The sequence below is a fragment of the Trachurus trachurus genome, assembly GCF_905171665.1.
Source record: "Trachurus trachurus genome assembly, chromosome: 3".
NCBI classification, from domain to species: domain Eukaryota; kingdom Metazoa; phylum Chordata; class Actinopteri; order Carangiformes; family Carangidae; genus Trachurus; species Trachurus trachurus.
In genome coordinates, this window is record NC_139893.1 from 4,225,251 (window position 1) to 4,251,087 (window position 25,837).

Consider the following 25,837-nt stretch of genomic DNA (forward strand, 5'->3'; position numbering starts at 1 on the left):
GAACCACTGACAGGATTTACAGGTTTTCTCTGTTGCTTCGGCTCATTTTTCCTGGTTTTTCCATGTTCATCAAAAATCTGTTGCACGTTTGCTAAAAGGAACGTTACATTTTTAAAACATTCAATTTATATTTTTAAAACCTAGTTTCTCTGTCAGTGAATCCACCATCCTCTGCACCAACACTTTATCCAATCTGTCTGATTTATTTCCTCATATGGAGGCCTGACAACATACGATTTCATGCGTTTTGTTCTTTTCTTCCCCATTTACACGTTCATGTTACCGATTTACGGAAGAGTATTAGGTCAACTCATGAAAAAAAGAAAATGAGAGGAGGAACTTTTTTTTTTCATTATGCACTTAAAGAATAAAGTCAAAATATCAAGAAAAAAAAAAGTTGAAATGTCAAATGTAATAATCTTCAAATGTAATGTAATAATAAACACGTGATATGATATCAATTAATATGCAGTTGCATAACTCCAGAAACCTACTTGTACCATTATACTCCAAGGATGCATTATCAGTCACTCCCTCCTCATTTTTTGTTTTGTTTTTCACTTGTGGCCCTAATACTCTTCCATACAGACATGATCTGGGCCACGTGAGACTGGTGTCTTAAAGGAGAATTCCGGTCATTTTTGACCCCTAAATCGTTGTCCTGATGGTCACCCAGTGTCGTTGCGAGCAAAAAACGCGACTAAAATTGATGCAGGCAAACCAGAGTTACACCATGGCTAGACGGCGCTAGGGATAACGACAACGCTAACTTACAACCTACACACCACTGAACTCACATAGTGTAGAGTATAAACAGTATAAACTTTGTGTTTTTGCATGTAGTCACTCACCTCAGACAGCCGAACTCTGAAACATCCTGGAAAGACATTACTATCCCATCACAGAGCGCCTGCTCTCCCCGCCACAGAAACAAACACTTTTTCCTGTGATGGGATAGTAATGTCTTTCTGGGATGTTTCAGAGTTCGGCTGTCTGAGGTGAGTGGCTACATGCAGAAACACAAAGTTTATACTGTTTATACTGTACACTATATGAGTTCAGTGGTGTCTCTAAGGATTCCAGTCATATATACCATAGGTATTTGATTGTTTTTTGAGTGTTTGTTGTGGTTGAAAGAATGCCCCCATGGGTTAGCATTGTCGCTATCCCATGGTATGGCCATGGTAACTCTGGTTTGCCTGCATCAATTTTAGTCACGTTTTTTGCTCCCCCCCAACACTGGGTGACCATCAGGACAACGATTTAGGGGTCAAAAATGACCGGAATTCTCCTTTAAGATGTGAAAATGTTTTTCTCTAATTTGAAAATCAAACGAGTAAAAACTCCAACTTGAGCTGTGGTGGTTTTACATGTTCCAGTTTGAACCTGTTTGACCTCATCTCTCTCTCTCTCTGACTGATCTGACGTCTTCATCCTCAGAGTCGGCTGGTTCCCCGGTGGCGCTCGGCCTCTTCATCATCATCATCCTCGCCCTCGTCGCCGCCATCGGCTTCATCGTCTACAAGAAGAAGCGGGGCCACTTCTCCTCCACCGTGCGCTACAAGCGAACCTTCGACGAGACCGACACCACCAGTATTATCACGGACGCCGACTGAGCCTCTCTCTGATTGGTCGGCCTCAGGGAGTATTCACCTATTCATGTTCCTGCCTTGTGAGAGTTTTTGTGCTTTGAAGCAGACACACACCCTCCTCTATTGTTTTTTTTTTTTTTCTTTTCTTTTTAATAATAATAATTATTTATTGTCCTGCTCAAACTAGCAACACAAACAGACCCGTGTTGGGAAACTGTAAATATTGTGAATATTTTTTTGCCAAATCCGTTTCTTAATTGATTGAATGAGTTATTTTTAGAGCTTTGCCTCACACCTAATGTAAATACTGGAGCTGATTTTTTTTTTTCTCTGGTGAACGTTAATGGGATGTGGAATTATGGGTAAAAAAAAAAAAAGTTGAGGGTGTTTTTTTGTTTTATTTTTTGCTTTTTGTGTTGATTTTTTTTTTATTTTAGAGATATCCAAACTGATGCAAACTGATAATAATCTGTCTTAACACTCCCACTCAGCCTTAAAAGGTTCAATTGCACTGATGTTTGAGTGACTCCAAACTATCCATTATTTATTAATACTTTATATACATACATATATACTGTACGCCTTTATACAGTTTATTACAAAATTCACGTTTCAACATCATCATTAGGTTTCATTCCTGTCCAATGATGGAAACAGATTCTTAAAAGTTTCATCCATTCAAACTAAAGAAGCCATGATTTTTTAAAATGTTTACCAATAATTGATGAGAATCGATCTGTATCGACAGATTGGCACTTATAATAAAATAATAATAATAATTTAAGTATTTTTTGGGGATGAACTGTGCCTTTAAATAATGATAATAATCCAAACACGTTGTCACAGATGAACATCTCACTGGTTGTGCCTCTTTAACATCAAACACTCATAATTAAGAGTTTTTAAAGGGATAGTTCAACATTTTGGCAAATTGGCCCATTGCCATAATTCCTATAGTCATAGCAGTAGGTTCGTTACCTCTAATTGTCGGTGCAAGCTGTTTTTAGAACGGCGGAGCAGAGCGGCGAGCTGCTCAGAGCTACGCTACGGAGGCTCATGGGATTTCTTCTTGGTTTCCCTCATCATCAAACTCATCAAATACACAATCCAACAACTCCACAACACAACGCTCTGGTGCACAAGTTGTGACCTGCACATTCACCACGCTATGAGATAATAACAGAATGTGAAATGTTGAACTATCCCTTTAAGCCACTGGTTTGGGATGATGTTTTTTTAATTAGATAGATGTATTGATACCTTCAGTGTGTTTTTTTTTAGTTGTTGATATGTGATGGAAGAGAAAAATCTCAACTGTTGTTTCTGCTTTTAAAGTGTCACAGAGTCTTAGAGTTGTGTTTTTTTTTTAGATTTGACTCAACTATGCACTTAACTACTGATCAACAACGCACTTTAATGATGTCGTGGAGCCACAGTTCCTGCTAATGTTTAAGCACAATGAGGTTTTTTCCTTTTTTTTTTGTTAAAGATGTTTGAATTGCACTGGTGTTTGCTGTAAATATGATGTGATGTTTGTTTTATAACAAGAATGAACCAAAGATGCTCTGACTTGTTTGAATGTCAAAAGCCTGAGGGAGGGGAGGTTTCCTCTCTCAGTCTCCTAAACAAACCAAGATGCAAACCAAATGTTTAAGGTGTTTTTTTTGTTTTTTTTTAGGTTTTTGTTTTGTTTTTAATTTTCCCACCACTTCTCCTAAACACATCTGTCAGCTCCAATCAGGTACAATAGCTTTCAAATAAAATTAGCCGTCTTCAAAAAAAAAACCTGTCTTTGTGTTCACATCTTTAATCTTGAACCTAAGAACTGAATTTATCCTGAGAGCTCATTAGACTTTTAAAGGGACAGTTCACCCAAAATTGAAATTTCACTCATTATCTACTCCCCCTCATGTGGACTAAGGGCTGGGAGAAGTTTCAGAGTCCTCCGTGGCTTCTCTGAGTTACAGGGGGTCTCGGCGTAGCAGTGCATGTCCATATGACGGTTGCGAAGAACGGACCAGTGGCGTGCACGGGGGGGGGCATGGCCCAATCGTTGAAAAACGCACGCTAAAGTGCCCCCTGGGAGCCAAAACGTGCCTTAAAGTGCCCTCTTGGAAGCCAAAACACGTGTTAAAGTGCCCTCTTGGAAACCAAAACGTGTGCTAAAGTACAGAGCTGCCAAGCCTCAAGCTTTGAGTGTGATAGTCAGGCAATTTGACCCATTCTCACGCCACACTTGACATTTCTCATGCTTATATTTCCCCAATCAATACTCTATTTTTTTTTTCATAGACTTCAAGTTAGAGTTACTGACCGAGATAACCAATCCATCGGTCCTTTGTGCCTGTGACTTGACCTTTGACTTGACTTTGTCAAAATTCTTGTTACAATTTTCATTTCAAATTTCTGGTTAATTAAGAATAGCATTAGGAGGCCACAGTGCAGGGAGAGCAGCTGGCATGGAGGTGAGGACATCAGTCTTAAGGTATCGATATTAAAACAGGCCAAATCGACGTTAAAATAGGCCAATTTTTTTTCGGCAGCCGAACGCACCATGTCTCTACAGTCTCACTCTTGTCATTTTCTGAAACTTGGCAGCCCTGAAAGTGCCCTCTAGGAGCCACCTAGGAGCCAAAACGTGTGCTAAAGTGCCCTCTTCAGTGGCGATGATGCGCTATGTGCCCTTTTTTTTCCTTTTCGCCCCTGCCCTTCAAAAAGTCTGTGCACGCCACTGGAACGGACCCCACTTTTCTTCGTCCAAAAAACATCCAAATACCTCCATAGTGCTCGTCTGTAATGTCCCTTTTGTATTGAAGCCCCAACATGTGAAATTGTTCCAGAAAAAATTAAATAAGTCTATATTTTGAGTAGATAATGAGTGAAATTTGAATTTTGGGAAGGCAAATCGATCGATTATAGATCCGGTTTTTCCTCCTCTGTAGACTGTTGCATGTTGTCTGACACTGGTTTTAGTGGAGCTTCACACTCGCCTGAATGCATTTTGTAGTTTTAAACTTGTTTTCATGCACTTAGTCCGACTGAAGCCGCAGCAAGAAAAAGCAATTTTGAAACTTTTTTATAAAAAAGGGGAAATTGACTCTAAAATAAAATGTACACTGTGCTACGGCAGTTAAATATCCATATATATATATATATATATATATATATATATATATATATATATATATATATATATATATATATATATATATATATATATATATATATATCAAGTCTGGAAACATCAAATCTGTGTTTGTCTAACATGATTAAAAATACAGCAGGTATATATAGAAAATAAGTTCTTCTTGAATCTTGAACCTAAGAACTGAACTGACTCCCACCAACCTCAGTGGAGGAACTGAACATCGACCAGGGAGGAATCTATCACACTTTGTAGTCCAAAGTTGTTGCAAATTGATTGATTATGAATCAGATTTTGTTCCCCCTTGATAGACTGGTTCTAGTTTTATATGAACTTGTTTTCATGCAGTTAGGGGTTAGGTTTGGACTGAAGCTGCCACCACAGCTGCAGGAAAAAAAATGAGATGCTTTTATAAAAAGGGAAATTCACTCTAAAACATAATGTAACACTGGATCTAATACAATCAGGATTGAACTTAAACATCATGCAACAGGTCAAATTTGCTGTTATCAAATCTGGAAAAGTCTAAACTGAGTGTGTCTAACATGATAAAAAAAATACACCAGTTATATAAATAATTTCCTCTTGCCTCTTGAACCTAAGAACTGAACTGATTCACACTAAACTCCAGGGAGGAATCTATCACACTTGATTGATTTTAAATCAGATTTTTTTTCTCCTCTGGTCAGGTGCATGCTGCCTGATGCTGAAGGCGTTTTCTACTTTTAAACTTGTTTTATGAACTTCATCTCATGCAGTCGGGGTTTGGTTAGGTTTGGACTGAAGCTGCAGCAAGAAAAGTAACTTTAAGATGGATTTTATAAAAGGGAAATTCACTCTAAAACATAATTAACTACAGCAAAGTTTTAACAGTAGAGCTAATTACAAGACTTTAGGATTAAACATCATGCAACAGGTCACATTTGCAGTTATCAAATCTGGAAATATCAAAACTGTGTGTGTGTGTGTAACACATAATATTTATACATAAACAGTGTTGGGAACGTTACTTTTAAAAAGTAATTAGTTATAGTTACTAATTACTTCTCCCAAAAAGTAACTGAGTTAGTAACTCCACTACTTCACTATAATAGTAACTAGTTACCAGGGAAAGTAACTATTGCGTTACTTTTTCTTTCTTTTTTTTAAGTTTAAATATGTCGAAGAATTTGGATTTTTTTTCTCTCATTTTTAAATTGTATTTTATTGTTTTCATATATTTCACTGATCGCAATTATGGAATGCGAGTGTGTGTTTTATTGAAAGCGAGGCTGGTGTGCCTATGAAAATAGGTTACAGTGGGTTTTTTAAGTCTAATGTTTCCAGCAGGTTAAATCTATCACAGTAGAATTAGAAAAATATTGTTTTATTGAAGTTTCAACCTGCTGAGATATTTAAGTCTTCCTGTTGGGAGTCAAAAAAAAAAAAAAGAAGAAGAGAGGAACAAAATATTATTGCGTTAAGCCTTCGAGATCTAGAGCCTGTTTTTACCTTTTTATACCACATATATAACTGCACCTATGATCTGACCTTTTTTTTTCACTTTAACCTACTTTATAATGACATCTTATACTGAGTCGTACTGTGAGCCTCTGCAGTTTAACACTAGTAATTTAACAAATTAAAGAGAATTAGGAAAAAACACAATGTCAATGCAACGCAAATTAACATTTTACAATAAACTGGGTTTTATATAAACTGTTTAACTTTCATCTCATGATCACGTGACGTTTTCAAAGCGCCGTAACAAAAAAAACAAAACAGAACTAGGTCACCTGTGCAAAAGTGGAAAGTGCAGATTTTAAACTGTCTCTCAGTTTCAGTTTAACGTTGATAGACCATGTAAAACCGGAGATATGATAGTGTTAATTTGATATTACAAAAATATTTATCTGAGCATAACAGTGGGATGAGATTGGCAGGCATGAGGCATCGTATTTTTTTTGTCATTTTACAAAACAAAAAAAGTGGTACAATCAGCTTATAATACTTTTGTGTATTTTTGGGGGCCCAATATGTTAATTAAAGTGAAAAATTAATATTGTGCTGATATATGTAAAAAGATTTGTGTAGTATATAAATAAAGGTAAAATAAAAAGTATTAAAAAACAACCAAAACAAGGCTCCAGACCTCGAAGGGTTAAAACAATAACTGTAAACAGTTCAAACACAAGAAAATAAAACAAATATTTAAAAAGTGTTTTGAAAAAAATAATAATCCAGAGCAGCTCATGACAATATAAAATGAGTTATGTGATATGAGTTGATAACAGTGTGTTCATGTGTTTTACTTCCAGACTTCGAAGTCAGCTGTCGACAGCCTTTGCCCTTCGTGTGCGAGAGACACAACGCGACGTCGGTGGAGATAAACCCTCTGGACCCGGCGCCCGACGGACATCCCTGTGGAAACATGTCGCTGGCCTTCAGGAACAAGGTTCACAGTTCACACTCCGACCCAGATTCACTCCGGTTGTTAGAGGTCGATTCTCACAAACCACAGAGAAAGATTAAAAAAACAACAATAACTGACAAACTTCTTCGTTGGATGAACCTTCCACTCTCCTTATTAGGCCGAATCGCAACAATAAACAAACAAACTTAACTTAAATCTACGATGGAGTATTAGGGCCACATTGACAAATAAAAAAAACCACAAACTCGTAAATTTACGACTTCATTCTCGTAATGTTATGACTTTTTTCTCGTAAGAAATTTACGGCTTTATTCTCGTAAATTTACAACTTTATTCTCGTAAATTTACAACTTTATTCTCGTAAATTTACAACTTTATTCTCGTAATGTTATGACTTTTTTCTCGTAGGAAATGTATGACTTTATTCTCGTAAATTTACGACTTTATTCTCGTAAATTTACGACTTTATTCTTGTAAATTTACGACTTTATTCTCGTAATGTTAGGACTTTTTTCTCGTAGGAAATGTACAACTTATTCTCGTAAATGTACGACTTTATTCTCGTAAATTTACAACTTTATTCACGTAAATTCATGACTTTATTCTCGAAGTCTGTGTTTTAAAAGCATTAGATTTGTTTAAATGTACATTTTGTATTCATGTTGGTTTTATGTAATTTGAAAAGACAGTTGGACCGAATGCCCCTGAAAATGTTAAATGGTGTAACTACAACTATATTAAATATTTTATCCACCTACAGTGGATTTTAGTGTGCTTATGAAAAAGTATACTTTCTTCTGAAAACATTAAATTGAAATAGATTTTTCTGCTGTATCCATATTACATTTAAATTTTTATGCATTTTAGCAACACTGAGCAGGACATGTCCTAAAAACAAAAAGCTTTTCTCCGAAATAATATGGAAAAAACTGTAAAATTTGTCAAGAAACATTGTGTTGCATTGAAAAAAAATGAATTACATTTATTCCACATTTGAGTCCAGATGTTTTTTCCTGTATGTATTTAGATTTAATGAAATAACACTTGACGCTGGCGTCCTTTGTTTTGTTTCAGTGCTACACACTGATGAACGAACCCACTCCCACGACGTTCGGCCTCGCCGACGAGAACTGTAAGTCGGTGAAGGGAACTCTGGTCTCTGTGGCAGACCAGGTGGAGCAAGGTGAGTGTCCTCCTCCTCCTCCTCCTTCTGTGTTTAATTAACGGTTGACTGCTGATACTCGTATTATGATGGTAAATAACTTGTGTGTGTGTGTGTGTGTGTGTGTTTCAGATTTCCTCACCACACTTTTGCCGAAGTTCCCAAACGCGGAGCGGATCTGGATCGGTCTGAAGATCAAGCAGAGCGTCCCGCAGTGGGCCGACCACTCCCCGGTGAACTTCCTCCACTTCAACCCGCTGCTGCTGGGCATGCACAAGGCCATACAGATCAACGTAAGTCCACCTTAAAACTCCTGGGCATGCACAAGGCCATACAGATCAACGTAAGTCCACCTTAAATCTCCTGGGCATGCACAAGGCCATACAGATCAACGTAAGTCCACCTTTAAACTCCTGGGCATGCACAAAGCCATATACATCGGTGTAAGTCCACCTTAAAAATCTCCTGGGCCCAGTTGTTCAAAAGGTGCAATCTGCATTAAAATGATTATTTATTATGATTTTGAAATCCCTTTCTTTACTATCCAGGATCACGAAATCTATCTTTCTATTCGTTTAAATAAATAAAAAAGCAAATATATAATACATTAGTCAAATACATTGTGAATATTTTTTCCATGTGTTTAAAATTCAAACTTAAAATTTAATTTAAATATCCAATATTTGGGGAAAAGTTCTTCATTTGTTGTGGAATAATTAAAAGTTCACGTAACTTACTTTATCACTGTAATGTTTTAAAGCAGGTGCAAATATAAATCAATAAATGTTTTTATATATTATTGTCCAAAATATGACTCCTCCTCCTCCTCTGTGTTATAAAGGGAACTCTTTTATTTGGCATAAATTATGTCACATGAGTCGTGGTGTAATTAAATTTTAGTTTTTTGTACTTTGTCCCTTTGTTTTGTTTTGTTAAATCAGAGATGGGATCCAGACAGTGTTGATCTGTGTGTTTACTTGATCAATAACCCGAGCTCGGCCATGATCGGCACCTGGGATTATTCCTCCTGCACCAGACCTCAGACTGTGGCCATTTGCCAACACTATGCAGGTAAGTCACCGTTAAATACACTTTTCCTTCCCACAATATATAATAATAAAGTTTCGAGTAGCAAAAAATAAAAAATACGGTAACACTTTATAATTAGTACACACTATTAAGCATTAGTTAAGCATTAAAAACTGAATTCATCATTTATAACACATGAATACTCATTAGTATGTAGTTTATAAACACAGTTAAAAATGTTTTACTCATCATTAATAAGCAAAACTAACTGTATTTATGAACTACATACTAATGAGTATTCATGTGTTATAAATGAAGAATTCAGTATTTATTAACGCTTACCTAATGCTTAATGGTGTGTACTTATCATAAAGTGTTACCAAAAATACAGCCATTGACATTCCTATATTTTATCACACAACATAGGTTTGCTGAATTATCACAATAAAGACAAATACAAAAACAAATACACAAAAAAAACAACCAACATGCTTTTTCAGCTTTTTAAACAAATGTTAATCACCACATGAAATATTAGAGTGTTTATTAAATTAAATTCAGATTTCAGGTTCAGGTTTATTTATTTAGCACACATTTATATTCAATGGTGCAAGGAGGGAACAAAGCCAATTGGCTTGTACATAAGTTCCACCCCTCTGACAAATTACAACAAAACTAATTTCTATGGCTAACAAATAAACATAGAGAGAAAAAAAAAGATAAAGTGCATACATAATCAACGTTATATAAGCAAAATGAGCAAAAATGAGAAAAAATGAAGAGATAAAGAACAAAGTGATCAGTAACAAATAGAGACAATAGAAATAAGGTACAAAAAATTCATATTGAAATTGATTGAAATCATAAAAAGACATTTTTATGGTTAGGGTTAGATAAAAAAAAAAAAAAAAAAGATTTCTTAAATGTAAGTATTTAACATATTCAATGAAGGACCTCCATATATACATACTAAAATATATGCAGTTCTTTTTCAGTATGTAAGTTATCCTTTCTAATGGGAGGCTAGATGACATCTACATTATCCTGATTTTACTATGCAACAGTTTTGTGAAGTATCACATCTGGCTCCTCCCTCCTCTGTAACATCTGCAACAAAATGCATCAAATCACCAGATAATTACTTGTAAAATAATAATAATAATAAATTAAAAAACCAGTCTGGACTGAAGTCTGGAGCAGTTTTATTCATTTTAAAATCATTTGTTTCAGACAAAGTGGAGGAGCCGAGCGTCGTCACCGAGCGCTTCACCGTCAACAACCACACCTTCCTGCTGCTGGACAGAAACCTGACGTGGTTCGAGGCGCTGGAGCAGTGCCGCAGCCAGGACATGGACCTGGCCAGCGTGGCCGACACCTTCCTCCAGTCCACGCTCACCGTGCACGTGAGCCGCGCACGCAAGCCCATGTGGATCGGCCTGTTCAGCGAAGACGTAAGCGAACCAGAGAGGACACATTTCTTGAAAGCTGCTCTTCCCTTTTCTCTAAACTGTGAACACAAACCCCAATTTTCAAGCTACATTCACAAAACCTCAGACTCTTCTTGCAAAACAAACTTTCACCTCAAAACAGTTTAATCTGTTCTCAAAACTGAACTGTGTTGTCAAATCGTGCCCCGAGTCGATCAAAATTAAAACCACTACTGAGCAGTCACTAAACACTACATAGAAAAATAGAAAACACAATGCTCAGCACATGAAGCTGTAGAAATAAATGATTATTGTTCACTGTAGCTAAATGCATGTTGCAAAACAAAAAAACCTGTGCATTTACACTGTAGCACTTCTCTCCTTCCCTTTCTTTCACCCTCCTCCCTCCCTCCCTCCCTCCCTCCCTCCCCCCATTTCATCCCCTTTTCCTTCCTTTTTCTTTTTTCTTCCCAGTTCATCCCTCCCTCCCTCCCTCATCCTCTCTTTCTTCACCCTGTCGTCTCTCATCTTCTCCTCTTCCTCTCCTCCTCCTCTCCCTCCATAAATGCATGTTGCAAAACAGAAATCCTGTGCATTTTACACGTAGCACTTGTACAGTACAAAAACAAACAGAAATCTTGTGCATTTAGCACTTGTATGCAGTAAACCTACATAAAAATAAAGTACAAAAATATACAAATGAGAAGTGCATTACTGGATCGGGCCACAGGACTTCATCCTGAACTAGCTTACAGTATATGTTGTTCCCTCACATCATTAGACACAAGTGTGATCAATTTTGAGTTGTTGTGTTCAATCGGTGAAACTTGTGCTTTACTTGTGTTTGACTTTTGCCACCTGTGCTCAGCATTATGCAACACAGGTGCATCACAATGAAAATGTGTTGGTAAGTTGTGTCTAAACAGGTGAAAAGTGCTGATGGTTTTGCCAAAAGAGCGACTGATTCAATCAGTGGGTTCAGGCATCTGAGCATTTGGTTCAGACAACAGGGTTTAGTGTTTTAGCAACTGAGAAAAACTGTAATCCATGGTTTGTTTTGTGTTTTTGTGCTCAGGACGGGATCCACTACCGATGGACCGACCTCAGCCACACCGTGTTCAGCCGCTGGACGTCCGACGTCACCGGCGGCTCCTGCGTTTACCTCGACACCGACGGCTTCTGGAAAACCACCGAGTGCGAGGAGGAGCTGGGAGGAGCCATCTGCCACAAATACCAAGGTGAGAGAGGATGGGAAACACAGATGTGAATAGGCCTATTACTATTGCCGATAAACGATATTATTGTCAACATTATTTTGAGACCAAATGAACCACTGATGTAATGATAATATATCATCATAATGCAAGTACACCCTTTCCAATGCAATCAACTTTTATTTCTCGTGAGTATTTTTTACCACTGTAATTTGGAATGTCTACAAGAATGGTCTATATGCTGAAAAAATGGTGAAATGCGCTTTTATTGCATTTTCACAAATAGAATAAAGGTTTCACAAATCAGAGACTATGTTATTATGAATCTTCAGGGTCTGTAGATTAATCAAGTTCAGATTTTAGAAGTCTAGGCCCAGTGGTTTATGATCTGGACCTGGTCTAATGAGGTCTGTAGGTATCAAACAAAAACGGTGAAATCTCCCCCCTCCTTCCCAGCATTTTCACAAGTTCAAGCTTCACAAATACAATAGTGGGTGTCAGGCAAAGTTAATGTCTTACCTAAAATGTTTTCACATCAAAAAGTGTCACTAAAAACAGACAACCAGTCAATTTCCCTTAAAGGGATAGTTCAACATTTTTGAAAATTGGCCCATCGCCATGATCCCCCTAGTAATAGCAGTAGGTTCGTTACCTTTAATTGTTGGTCCAAGCTGCTTTTAGATCGGGGGAGAAGAATACCGAGCGGCGCAGCTACACTACGGAGGCTAATGGAATTTCTTGGTTTTGCTCATCAAACTCAGCAAATACACAACCAAAAAACTCAAAAACGCTGTGGTGGACAAGTTGTGACCTGCACATTTACCACGCTATGAGATAATAGCGGAAAGTTAAGAGAAGTGAAGCAAATACTCGGAACTACTTTCTTCAGTGAACCACTGGTCGGAGGGACACAGTGTGCGCACCTCAGCCAGTGCCGTAGTATACGGACGTATCTGCAGTAAACAGGCGCTTTTGAAATCACTCCGCCGAGCAGCCGTCTAGAGTGTAAAGTCCGACTTTGCCTCTAAAACAACTCCATCTCGCAACTTTCCGCTATTATCTCATAGCGTGGTGAATGTGCAGGTCACAACTTGTCCACCACAGCGTTTTTGAGTTTTTTGGTTGTGTATTTGCTGAGTTTGATGAGCAAAACCAAGAAATTCCATTCGCCTCCGTAGTGTAGCTGCGCCGCTCGGTATTCTTCTCCCCCGATCTAAAAGCAGCTTGGACCAACAATTAAAGGTAACGAACCTACTGCTATTACTAGGGGGATCATGGCGATGGGCCAATTTTCAAAAATGTTGAACTATCCCTTTAAGTGCCGAATCGGAAGCGTGCGTCGTGGTTTGAAGCCGAAATATTCCCACACCAGGGCTGTGGCATTTGGCTTTGCAATCATCTTTTTTTCTCCTAATTTCTACTACGTCACCTTGCGTTGCTCCTCACGAGGCTTACTGCACTCTGTGTGTACTGTATGCTAGCAGCATTAATTGATGTGTTGGTTATCATCCCAGGCCTAGATATGAACTCACACACACACACTTCCTCATACTGGTCATTCCTGCTGCTGCCAGTGCTGAGACTTTTTTTTTTCTTTTTTAAAGATAAGGAGGAATTAGGGCAAAGATCATTATGTTTTTCTGGGCGATGCTTTTGCCTGGTGTGGAGTTTGATGTGACGGATGAAATACTGAACTGTTTAAAATTCCAGTGCTGAAGCAACAGGATGTAAAGACAGTTTGAAGGGGAACTTGAGAAACTTTTAGAAAGATTAAACCATGCCAGCTTCCTGCTTTGACAAAAAATCTGTGTGAACGAGCAAAACTGAACTCAGATTTTAAATAACCTGTTGTTGCAGGTTTCATCATCCACATGTTTAACTGAAGTATAACTTAGTTTCTATTTCAGTTTCATACAGAATCATATTCATCACGTTATCTGCTGGTTTCTCACATTTCCAATACAAAGTGATTCAAATAAGAACTTGATATTATCATATGGGCCACATTGACAAATAAAAAAAAAAAAACTTCCAGAATAAAGTCGAAAATTTACGACTTTATTCTCGTAATGTTATGACTTTTTTCTCGTAGGGAATGTACGACTTTATTCTCGTAAATTTACGACTTTATTCTCATAAATTTACAACATTATCTCGTAATTTACGACTTTATTCTCGTAAATTTATGACTTTATTCTCATAAATTTACGACTTCATTCTCGTAATGTTATGACTTTTTTCTCATAGAAAATGTACGACTTTATTCTCGTAAATTTATGATTTATTCTCATAAATGTACGACTTTATCTCGTAATTTACGACTTTATTCTCTTAAATTTATGACTTTATTCTTGTAAATGTACGACTTTATTCTCGTAATGTCATGACTTTTTTCTCGTAGAAAATGTACGATTTTTTCTCGTAAATTTACGATTTTATTCTCGTAAATTTACAACTTTATTCTCGTAAATTTATGACTTTATTCTCTCGTAAATCTACAACTTTATTCTCGTAATTTTATGACTTTTTTCTCGTAGAAAATGTACAACTTTATTCTCGTAAATTTACGACTTTATTCTCGTAATGTTATGACTTTATTCTCATAGAAAATGTACCACTTTATTCTCATAAATTTACAACTTTATTCTCGTAATGTTATGACTTCTTTCTCGTAGGAAATGTACCACTTTGTTCTCGTAAATTTATGACTTTATTCTCGTAATTTACAACTTTATTCTCATAAATTTACAACTTTATCTCGTAATTTACGACTTTATTCTCGTAAATTTATGACTTTGTCTCGTAATGTTATGACTTTTTTCTCGTAGAAAATGTACGACTTTGTTCTCGTAAATGTACGACTTTATTCTCGTAATTTACGACTTTATTCTCGAAGTCTGTTTTTTTTTTTCTCAATGTGGCCCTAATACTCGTTACTTGTAAATAAATGCCATAAACGTGTTGATTACAGAGGAGGTCATCACCACGCCAGAGGACCTTGCCTCGAAGTGTCCCCACAAGATGAACGGTCCGAACTGGATTCCCTTCAGGAACAACTGCTACTCGTTCCAGCTGGTGTCGTCCCGCTGGGAGCAGGTCGAGCAGAGCCGCATCCAGGAAACCTGCAGGAAAATACGTAAGAATTCACAATGAACACGACGAGACACAACACGTTGGTGAAGTGGAGGCTTGTTTCCTTCTTTTTTTTTTTTTTTTTGTGGCAGAAGTTGTTGTTGATAATGTTTTGATGATTTTTACGTTTCAGATCCAGGTGCCGACATCTTGACCATTAGAGACGCTGAAGAGAACGAGTTCATCAAACAGCAGCTGGTGCCGTTTCAGAGTTTGGTCCAGTTCGTGTGGTTGGGGCTCTTTAAAGACAACAACGGTTTGGTTTTATTATCGTTTCTCTTCTTTAGAGTTGGGCTTCCTGTTTCTTACTGTCCAGTTCAGGGTTAGTTTAATTTAGCATAACTTAGCTTAGATTAGTTTAGCATAAAGACTGGAAAGAGGTGTTTTGTTTTGGTACAGACAGTTTTACCAACACATCCATATAACTGTGTCTTTGTTATCATCAGTAACAGTACATTGTACAATTTCTTCTTCTCCCCTCACCTCCCTGTAGTTACCTGTAGTAAAATAATACAAAAGAAAGGACAAAGGGGAAAAAAGAATAAAAAGAGCAGTTTTGAAATGTTGATTATCTATTTGAATACAAACCTCTTTGCAGTAGATATTGATAACTCCAGGTTACTGGTCAATACTGACTCAAAAATCACTATTATAAGTTTCTCTTTTAATTCAATTCAATTCAATTGAAAGAACCTTATTTTTCTGTTAGGAACTTCATTTGTGAAGAGCGACAGTGCATTTTTAATTCACCACTGATTTATTTTAGACCAATAGACAGATCATAAAAAGATGGTAGCAGCTACTTAAGCTCTGTCAACTGTGTGTTGAAATACATTCAGATTTAATTTGATCAGATAAATTAATTCTGAAAACAGAAATGTTGAACAAGAACTATACTATACTATGAAATTAGGATTCGGCAACACACATCTCCTCACATTTCAGCGGGATCATAATAAATATAGAATGAATCAAAAATACTAAAAACCATTGATGGAAACACCAAAACACCATAGACATGAACTCAATAAAGGAGAAGCTTTGTGCCATGAATGGGGAGCTCAAATGAAGTCAAGTTTTGTTTGTAAATCACATTTAAAAACAACCTCAGTGCTGCACAGTTATTAAAATACAATATAGATATGCACACGCACACATATAGTGATAAATAAAACAGTTAAAAGGAATAGTAAGAACTCAATTTAAAACAAAGTTAAAATAAAAGAGAAAGTAAAAAGAACCAAATGATTGACAGTTGATTCTTTTATATTTTATGTGTTGAACAGTTTGATATTTACAGGTTATTTTCTATGTTTTTATAATAAAACAGCTTAATTACAGTACAGTGAGTGTCCTCTGTGTGTGTGTGTTGATGTTGTTGTGCTCTGCTGCAGACAAGCTGATGAAGTGGTACGACGGCACCGTGGTCCAGTACTCCAACTGGGCCAAAGGTCGACCGAACGTAACCGGGCCGTTCTACGCCGGTCTCACCACCGACGGCCGGTGGCTCCTCGTCTCAAACACAAACCTCTTCTCGGAGTTCAAACAGAGGAGCATCGTGACCTGCAAACTGGACAACGGTCGGTGGTGTCGCTTCTTATTTATCTCCGCCTCATTTCCTGTTTAAAGGGATAGTTCAACATTTTGGCAAATTGGCCCATTGCCCATAATCCCTATAGTCATCGCAGTAGGTTCGTTACCTTTAATTGTCGTTGCAAGCTATTTTTAGAACGGTGGAGCAGAGCCGTGAGCTGCTCAGAGCTACGCTACGGAGGCTCATGGGATTTCTTCTTGGTTTCCCTCATCAAACTCATCAAATACACAATCCAACAACTCCACAACGCTCTGGTGGACAAGTTGTGACCTGCACATTCACCACGCTATGAGATAATAACACAACGTTACCACACAGAGTTGTTTTAGAGGGAAATTCATGAAAAAACTGCTGATGCACGTTGCCTTCAGAGGGCAGTTTTTCATCAAGCAGTCTCTGTATTTCCCTCTAAAACAACTCTGTGTGGTAACGTTGTGTTATTATCTCATAGTGTGGTGAATGTGCAGCTCACAACTTGTCCACCAGAGCGTTGTGGAGTTGTTGGATTGTGTATTTGATGAGTTTGATGAGGGAAACCAAGAAATCCCATAATGAGCCTCCGTAGCGTAGCTCTGAGCAGCTCGCGGCTCTGCTCCGCCGTTCTAAAAATAGCTTGCACCGCCAATTAAAGGTAACGAACCTACTGCTATGACTATAGGGATTATGGCAATGGGCCAATTTGACAAAATGTTGAACTATCCCTTTGAAACAATCTCACACATGTTTATTTTTTTTACTTACTTCTTCTCTTCTTCTCTCCGCCTGTAGAGCCCAAACACGAGTACAACAAGACGTCTCTGAACTTCCAGACCTACGGGAACTTGACCTACCAGGTGGCGACCCAGAAGCTGACCTGGTACCAGGCCGCGGAGGAGTGCGACGTGCGCGGCGGTCGTCTGGCCAGCATCCACGACGTCCAGCACAACGCACACCTGAGGCTCATCGCCAAGACGGACGGCTTCCCGCTGTGGATCGGCCTCTCCAACCAGGACGTACGCACCTGAAATACAATATATATATATACAACTGCTCAAAAAAATAAAGGGAACACTTAAACAACACATCTTAGATCTCAGTTAATGAAATATTGCAGTTTAAAATCGTTATTCAATATATAGTAGAGTGTGTTGAGAACAAAATAACATAAAAATGATCAATGTAAATCAAAATTATCATCCCAGGTTGATTTCACACAGGTGTGATATACTTGGAGTTACAATGTGTTGTTTAAGTGTTCCCTTTATTTTTTTGAGCAGTTTATATGTACTGTATATATACAGTTTAGAAGCAGCACATTTAATGTAATGTAATTGAATTGAATTGAATTTAAATTTTTATTTTAGAATCAGAATTTACTCCTGAATAGTAAAGAAAAAGCAATGACAAATGTGATATGCTTACATAAGAGTTTGAAAGGATCAAAGATGAATAAAATAAAAAAAATATTACTAAAATAAGAGCAGAATAAAATCAGATAGAATAGAATAAAAATAAATAAAATATAGTAAGAATTATTCACATACTGTATGTACATGTACTTTACATTTATAAATTTGAGTATGCAAGTACATGTATAAAATGATACATAAGAAAAAACACAAAGACATGGCAGAAAAAATATACAAATTAAATGCAAATAAAATATACAAAACAAAACAAAAATCAATAAATGAAGTCAGGAGTGAGAAGAATTTATTGTTCCCGCCCCTTCTCCATAAATTAATACATAATAAAAATAATCTGAAAACACCGTCAAGATATATTTTGTCATGAGAAGTGTTATTAGTGTAGTATTATATAAATACATGTGTTATACAAATAACCAATAGCCCCTATATTCATTCTGATATTTACTTTATTTCTATATTTCCTGAAAATTAAATCTTCATAATTGTTTTTTAAACAGTTTCAGACTTGGACATTGTTTTATTTCCACTTAAATTCTGGCCCATAGTCTTTACCCCACTCACAGATCTGCAGAACGTCTTGCAGGTCGTGTAGATGCAACACATTTTATTCTTGTTATTTCAGACTTTTCTGACATTATTTTTGCCGCTGCAGGTCGGAAACTCGACCTTCGAATGGTCCGATGGAACGAAGTTTGACTACAAAGCCCCGATCACCGACGGGAAGCAGCCGAGCTCCGACTCCGACAAGGCGGCGGCGGCGGCCAGCTGCGTCCTGATGACGCCTAGTGGAGACTGGGTGAAGAGCAGCTGCAGCGCCGTGGTGGACGGAGCCATCTGCTACTCCACCACCTCCTCCCAGAGTGAGACACACACACACACACACACACACCCGGTTTATGATGCAGAGATGTGATGACGTGATGAATCCACCTGCTGTGGGATAGTTCAACATTTTGGCAAATTGGCCCATTGCCATAATCCCTATAGTCATAGCAGTAGGTTCGTTACCTTTATTTGTCGGTGCAAGCTATTTTTAGAACGGCGGAGCAGAGCCATGAGCTGCTCAGAGCTATGCTACGGAGGCTCATGGGATTTCTTGGTTTCCCTCATCAAACTCATCAAATACACAATCCAACAACTCCACAACGCTCTGGTGGACAAGTTGTGACCTGAACATTCACCACGCTATGAGATAATAACACAACGTTACCAGACAGAGTTGTTTTAGAGGGAAATACAGAGACTGATGATGAAAAACTGTCCCTGAAGGCAACGTGCATCAGTGGTTCTGCATGAATTTCCCTCTAAAACAACTCTGTGTGGTAACGTTGTGTTATTATCTCATAGCGTGGTGAATGTGCAGGTCACAACTTGTCCACCAGAGCGTTGTGGAGTTGTTGGATTGTGTATTTGATGAGTTTGATGAGGGAAACCAAGAAATCCCTTGAGCCTCCGTAGTGTAGCTCTGAGCAGCTCACGGCTCTGCTCCGCCGTTCTAAAAACAGCTTGCACCGACAAAAAAAGGTAACGAACCTACTGCTATGACTATAGCGATTATGGCAATGGGCCAATTTGCCAAAATGTTGAACTATCCCTTTTTATGTGCTGGCACAGGTCGCTTACTGTTAAACAGAAACATTGCATGCAGGAGATCGTTAAAGGTGTGCAGAGAAATTGAAGGCACAGCTTTTATTGACCTCCACGACCTGTTCAGGGTTTAAATTGTTGCTAGGCCTCTCACAATGATGACATCATCGCCTGACTGCAATTATTTTGCATAACGGTTCAAACAGTTTCCGTTCATCTGTATAAAAACAGCTGGGTGAACATAACAGAAAACAGAAATGTCAGATTTCATCACTGTTTCCACTGTTTGAGGTTTGACTGGTCCTCTTTTCATAAGGTATTAAACTATGTAGGCTTATACTAAAATAGTGGCATAAAATTATTCAAAAAATACAATTTAGTTTAGTGTGTTTATTTCGGTCTTATAAAAACAAATACAATAGACAAATATAAAGGTATAAATACAAAACAAATCAGAACAAAAATACAACAAGCAATACAATTCACTTTGACCGAAAAGGTGTAGGCTGAAGCAATTAAATGCAATTAATCGTCAACTGAAATTTCATGATGGTGACAGGCCTAATTGTTGCATTGTGTATATGTCTTTTTTTTTTTTTTTTTTTCATTATTAAAACAATCAGAAGCCAAACAACAAGACTCGGCTCCAGCGGCCAATCGCTGCCCTCAGATCGACGGCAGCAGCGCCGTGTCGAGGTGGGTGCAGCACGGCGACACCTGCTACGCCTTCGCCATGAGCTTCTACAACTACAGCGTGTACAGCATGGAGCAGGCCCGGAGCATCTGTCAGAGCATGGGTGAGCAGCTGAGATCGATCACAGCAGAGCAGAGCAGAGAGTTTTAGTTTTAGTTTTATATGTGAAGGAACAAACACTTCTTCACCTGCTGCCGTGTCTCTTTCTCCTCTCTCTCCGTGTGTTGGACAGACGCTGAGCTGCTGAGCATCAAAACCAAAGAGGAGAACGACTTTGTGTCCAAACACATCTCTGACTATCCGCTCATCACCGATCGAGTTTGGCTCAACGTGGACTTTGATGCTCAAGGTAATCGAGGGCTACTTTAAAAATGTAATCCTAAAAAGAGTTTAGCTGCTAGAAAAACAATCACAAAGAAAAGGCTTAAACCAGACATCCCATATGTTGACAAATGGTATGATATCATTTATAAGCTAAAGATACTGGAGCAGTGGAGTTCTTTTGTTTAATTTTGTTTTTCTTTAAGATGTACTTGGTTACTTATTTATTTCCTTGTATTATTATAATAGAAAACACCCTGAAATGCTTTGTAAAAGGGGAAGAAAAAAAAGGAAAAAAATTTAAGTAATGTACCGGATTACTTTTAGTTACTTTTGGATTACTTCAGTACCAAACATATGACAGAACATACGTATGTCTATTCTCATAATAGTTGGAGGAAATTAATTTTTTTTTTTTTTTTTTAATGGATTTTATTGCAGTTTTTCAACATTTTTTATGTCGGATATATGTCGGATATTAGCGGTCCCTCACTGAAACAGGCCATGAAAGGGTTAAATTATAAAAAAAATATTGATGAAATTACACATCATTCATTAAAACACAACTTACCCTAAGCAACAACAACAACAAAAAAAATTGTAATACCTATTTTTACTTTATTGAAGATCACCCAGCCAGTATGCATCGATAAACTTTTTTTAAAATGTATTTAAAAGGGACAATACACATAAATGAACATCAGTACGGGTGTACAGATGTAAATGCGTCGGAGTTAGCAGCCTGCTAATTTGCATCCGCAGTCCCTTGGATTACAACTTCGACTCACTCCAAACAGGAAGTCAAACGCATCGAGCCTTTCGGTAAATTTCAAAATAAAACACAATGGATAAACTCCCGATTGTATAATCATCACTTTGTCAACATTAGTCAAACTTGCCGGCGCAAAACGGTCGGACGTCAGACGGTCCTCCTGCAGCTGACAGGACCTCGTGGATTTGGATCAATTTCAAAATGAGCGTCTGTGTGTTTATCGGCCTTAAAACCTGCAGATGAGCTGAAAGGAGAGAAACAAACCAGGTCTGATGATCTAACACACAGTATTTCTGTCTCCTCTCAGGTAAACCTGTCTCCTGGAAGGACGGGTCGGCGCTGGAGTTTTCCAAGTGGAAGAACGAGGCCTCGGCCGCCGCCGCCAAGAAGAAGACGCCGGTGCCGGACTGCGCCGTCATGATGGCCGGGGACGGAGGAGCCTGGAGCCTCGCCAGCTGCAAGACGAGTCAGAGCCGAGTCGTCTGCAAAACAAACGCAAGTGAGTTTCACAACAACAACAACAACAACAACAACAACGTGGAACCACTGACAGGATTTACAGGTTTTCTCTGTTGCTTTGTCTCGTTTTTCCTGTTTTTCCATGTTCATCTAAAATCTGTTGCACGTCGCCAAAAAGGAACGTAACATTTTTAAAACATTCAATTTATATTTTTAAAACCTAGTTTCTCTGTCAGTGAATCCACCATCCTCTGCATCAATGAGACATGAACAAGTGATTTCTGACGCACACATCCTCTCAAATCAGTGCAGATCTGCTCCAATGAATGAGAAATTCTGATCCAAACTCGTTGTTCAGAGACCGGAGTCTTAAAGGGATAGTTCAACATTTTGGCAAATTGGCCCATTGCTATAATTCCTATAGTCATAGCAGCAGGTTCATTACCTTTATTCGTCGGTGCAAGCTGTTTTTAGAACGGCGGAGCAGAGCCGTGAGCTGCTCAGAGCTACGCTACGGAGGCTCATGGGATTTCTTGGTTTCCCTCATCAAACTCATCAAATACACAATCCAACAACTCCACAACGCTCTGGTGGACAAGTTGTGACCTGCACATTCACCACGCTATGAGATAATAACACAACGTTACCAGACAGACAGCACATCAACGGTTTCGCATGAATTTACCTCTAAAACAACTCTGTCTGGTAACGTTGTGTTATTATCTCATATGTCAAGAGAGAAGAAGAGAGATGTCAAGATTTTTAATTTTATATCATACAAAACACCAAAGATGTGTATAAATAAAAATGATGTGCACAAGAGAAATAAAAATATAAAATATAAACAACCAAATTATTAAGCAAAAAGGTGAATTTAATTTCAATCTAGGCCGTTTGGCCCTCGGGGTGTCTGTTGAGAAAAATTCTGGCCCTTCGACAAATATAGTTGCCTATCCCTGCTATAGGGATTATGGCAACGGGCCAATTTGCCAAAATGTTGAACTATCCCTTTAAGATGTAAAAAATGTTGAACTCTAATTTGAAATTTGATCCAAATCAAACGAGTAAAAACTGTGAAGTGTCTCCAACTTGAACCTGTTTGACCTCGTCTCTCTCTCTCTCTCTGACTGATTTGACGTCTTCATCCTCAGAGTCGGCTGGTTCCCCGGTGGCGCTCGGCCTCTTCATCATCATCATCCTCGCCCTCGTCGGCGCCATTGGCTTCATCGTCTACAAGAAGAAGCGGGGGCACTTCTCCTCCACCGTGCGCTACAAGCGAACCTTCGACGAGACCGACACCACCAGTATTATCACGGACGCCGACTGAGCCTCTCTCTGATTGGTCGGCCTCAGGGAGTATTCACCTATTCATGTTCCTGCCTTGTGAGAGTTTTTGTGCTTTGAAGCAGACACACACCCTCCTCTATTGTTTTTTTTTTTTCTTTTCTTTTTAATAATAATAATTATTTATTGTCCTGCTCAAACTAGTAACACAAACAGACCCGTGTTTGGAAACTGTAAATATTGTGAATATTTTTTTGCCAAATCCGTTTCTTAATTGATTGAATGAGTTATTTTTAGAGCTTTGCCTCACACCTAATGTAAATACTGGAGCTGATTTTTTTTTTTCTCTGGTGAACGTTAATGGGATGTGGAATTATGGGTAAAAAAAAAAAAGTTGAGGGTGTTTTTTTGTTTTATTTTTTGCTTTTTGTGTTGATTTTTTTTCATTTTAGAGATATGCAAACTGATAATAATCTGTCTTAACACTCCCACTCAGCCTTAAAAGGTTCAATTGCACTGATGTTTGAGTGACTCCAAACTATCCATTATTTATTAATACTTTATATACACATATATACTGTACGCCTTTTTACAGTTTATTACAAAATTCACGTTTCAACATCATCATTAGGTTTCATTCCTGTCCAATGATGGAAACAGATTCTTAAAAGTTTCATCCATTCAAACTAAAGAAGCCATGATTATTTAAATGTTTACCAATAATTGATGAGAATCAATCTGTATCGACAGATTGGCACTTTTAATAATAATAATATAAGTATTTTTTTGGGATGAACTGTGCCTTTAAATAATGATAATAATCCAAACTTGTTGTCACAGATGAACATCTCACTGGTTGTGCCTCTTTAACATCAAACACTCATGATTAAGAGTTTTTAAAGGGATAGTTCAACATTTTTGGCAAATTGGCCCATTGCCATAATCCCTATAGTCAAAGCAGTAGGTTTGTTATCTTTTTAATTGTCGGTGCAAGCTATTTTTAGAACGGCGGAGCAGAGCCGTGAGCTGCTCAGAGCTACGCTACGGTCGCTCATTATGGGATTTCTTGGTTTCCCTCATCAAACTCATCAAATACACAATCCAACAACTCCACAACGCTCTGGTGGACAAGTTGTGACCTGCACATTCACCACGCTATGAGATAATAACAGAACGTGAAATGTTGAACTATCCCTTTAAGCCACTGGTTTGGGATGATGTTTTTTTAATTAGATAGATGTATTGATACCTTCAGTGTGTTTTTTTTTAGTTGTTGATATGTGATGGAAGAGAAAAATCTCAACTGTTATTTCTGCTTTTAAAGTGTCACAGAGTCTTAGAGTTGTGTTTTTTTTTAGATTTGACTCAACTATGCACTTAACTACTGATCAACAACGCACTTTAATGATGTCGTGGAGCCACAGTTCCTGCTAATGTTTAAGCACAATGAGGTTTTTTCCTTTTTTTTTGTTAAAGATGTTTGAATTGCACTGGTGTTTGCTGTAAATATGATGTGATGTTTGTTTTATAACAAGAATGAACCAAAGATGCTCTGACTTGTTTGAATGTCAAAAGCCTGAGGGCGGTTTCCTCTCTCAGTCTCCTAAACAAACCAAGATGCAAACCAAATGTTTAAGGTGTTTTTTTTTTGTTTTTAGGTTTTTGTTTTGTTTTTAATTTTCCCACCACCTCTCCTAAACACATCTGTCAGCTCCAATCAGGTACAATAGCTTTCAAATAAAATTAGCCGTCTTCAAAAAAAAACCTGTCTTTGTGTTCACATCTTTAATCTTGAACCTAAGAACTGAACTGATCCTGAGAGCTCATCACACTTTTAAGGCAAATTGATCGATTATAGATCCGGTTTTTCCTCCTCTGTAGACTGGTGCATGTTGTCTGACACTGGTTTTAGTGGAGCTTCACACTCGCCTGAATGCATTTTGTAGTTTTAAACTTGTTTTCATGCACTTAGTCCGACTGAAGCTGCAGCAAGAAAAGTAATTTTGAAACTTTTTTTTATAAAACGGGAAATTGACTCTAAAATAAAACGTACACTGTGCTACGGCAGTTAAATATCCTGTAATCAAGTCTGGAAACATATCTCTGTGTGTGTGTAACATGATAAAAATACAGCAGGTATATAAATAAGTTCTTCTTGAATTAAGTTGAACCTAAAAACTGAACTGACTCCCACCAACCTCAGTGGAGGAACTGAACATCGACCAGGGAGGAATCTATCACACTTTGCACTCGAAAGTTGTTGCAAATTGATTGATTATGAATCAGATTTTGTTCCCCCTTGATAGACTGGTGCATTTTCTAGTTTTATATGAACTTGTTTTCATGCAGTCAGGGTTAGGTTTGGACTGAAGCTGCCACCACAGCTGCAGGAAAAAAAAAAAAAAAATTAAGATGCTTTTATAAAAAGGGAAATTCACTCTAAAACATAATGTAACACTGGATCTAATACAAGACATCAGGATTAAACTTAAACATCATGCAACAGCTCAAATTTGCTGTTATCAAATCTGGAAAAGTCTAAACTGAGTGTGTCTAACATGATAAAAAAAATACACCAGTTATATAAATAATTTCCTCTTGCC

General features: G+C 37.8%; 2 protein-coding genes across 2 annotated transcripts in view; both read left to right on the plus strand.

The window, feature by feature from the left end:
- The window catches only part of ly75 (lymphocyte antigen 75), a 58,574-nt gene extending 55,869 nt beyond the window's left edge, over positions 1 to 2,705 (plus strand). Inside the window, exon 35 of the mRNA XM_084001507.1 lies at positions 1,441 to 2,705. Coding sequence (XP_083857633.1) covers positions 1,441 to 1,616 — 176 coding nt within the window. The 3' untranslated portion in view covers positions 1,617 to 2,705. The remainder of the gene's footprint in view (positions 1 to 1,440) is intronic.
- LOC311008076 (lymphocyte antigen 75-like) lies at positions 1,951 to 24,975 on the plus strand (the record flags this gene model as incomplete). The annotated part of the gene is made up of 16 exons (XM_084001509.1): positions 1,951 to 1,954; positions 7,035 to 7,171; positions 8,225 to 8,333; positions 8,445 to 8,605; positions 9,254 to 9,383; positions 10,572 to 10,792; positions 11,844 to 12,006; positions 14,954 to 15,118; positions 15,248 to 15,370; positions 16,509 to 16,694; positions 17,477 to 17,700; positions 18,770 to 18,977; positions 20,328 to 20,501; positions 20,631 to 20,747; positions 21,799 to 21,990; positions 23,102 to 24,975. 16 exons carry the CDS (start codon positions 1,951 to 1,953, stop codon positions 23,275 to 23,277), a joined length of 2,490 nt encoding a protein of 829 aa, XP_083857635.1. The 3' UTR covers positions 23,278 to 24,975.
- Positions 24,976 to 25,837: the final 862 nt, after the last annotated feature.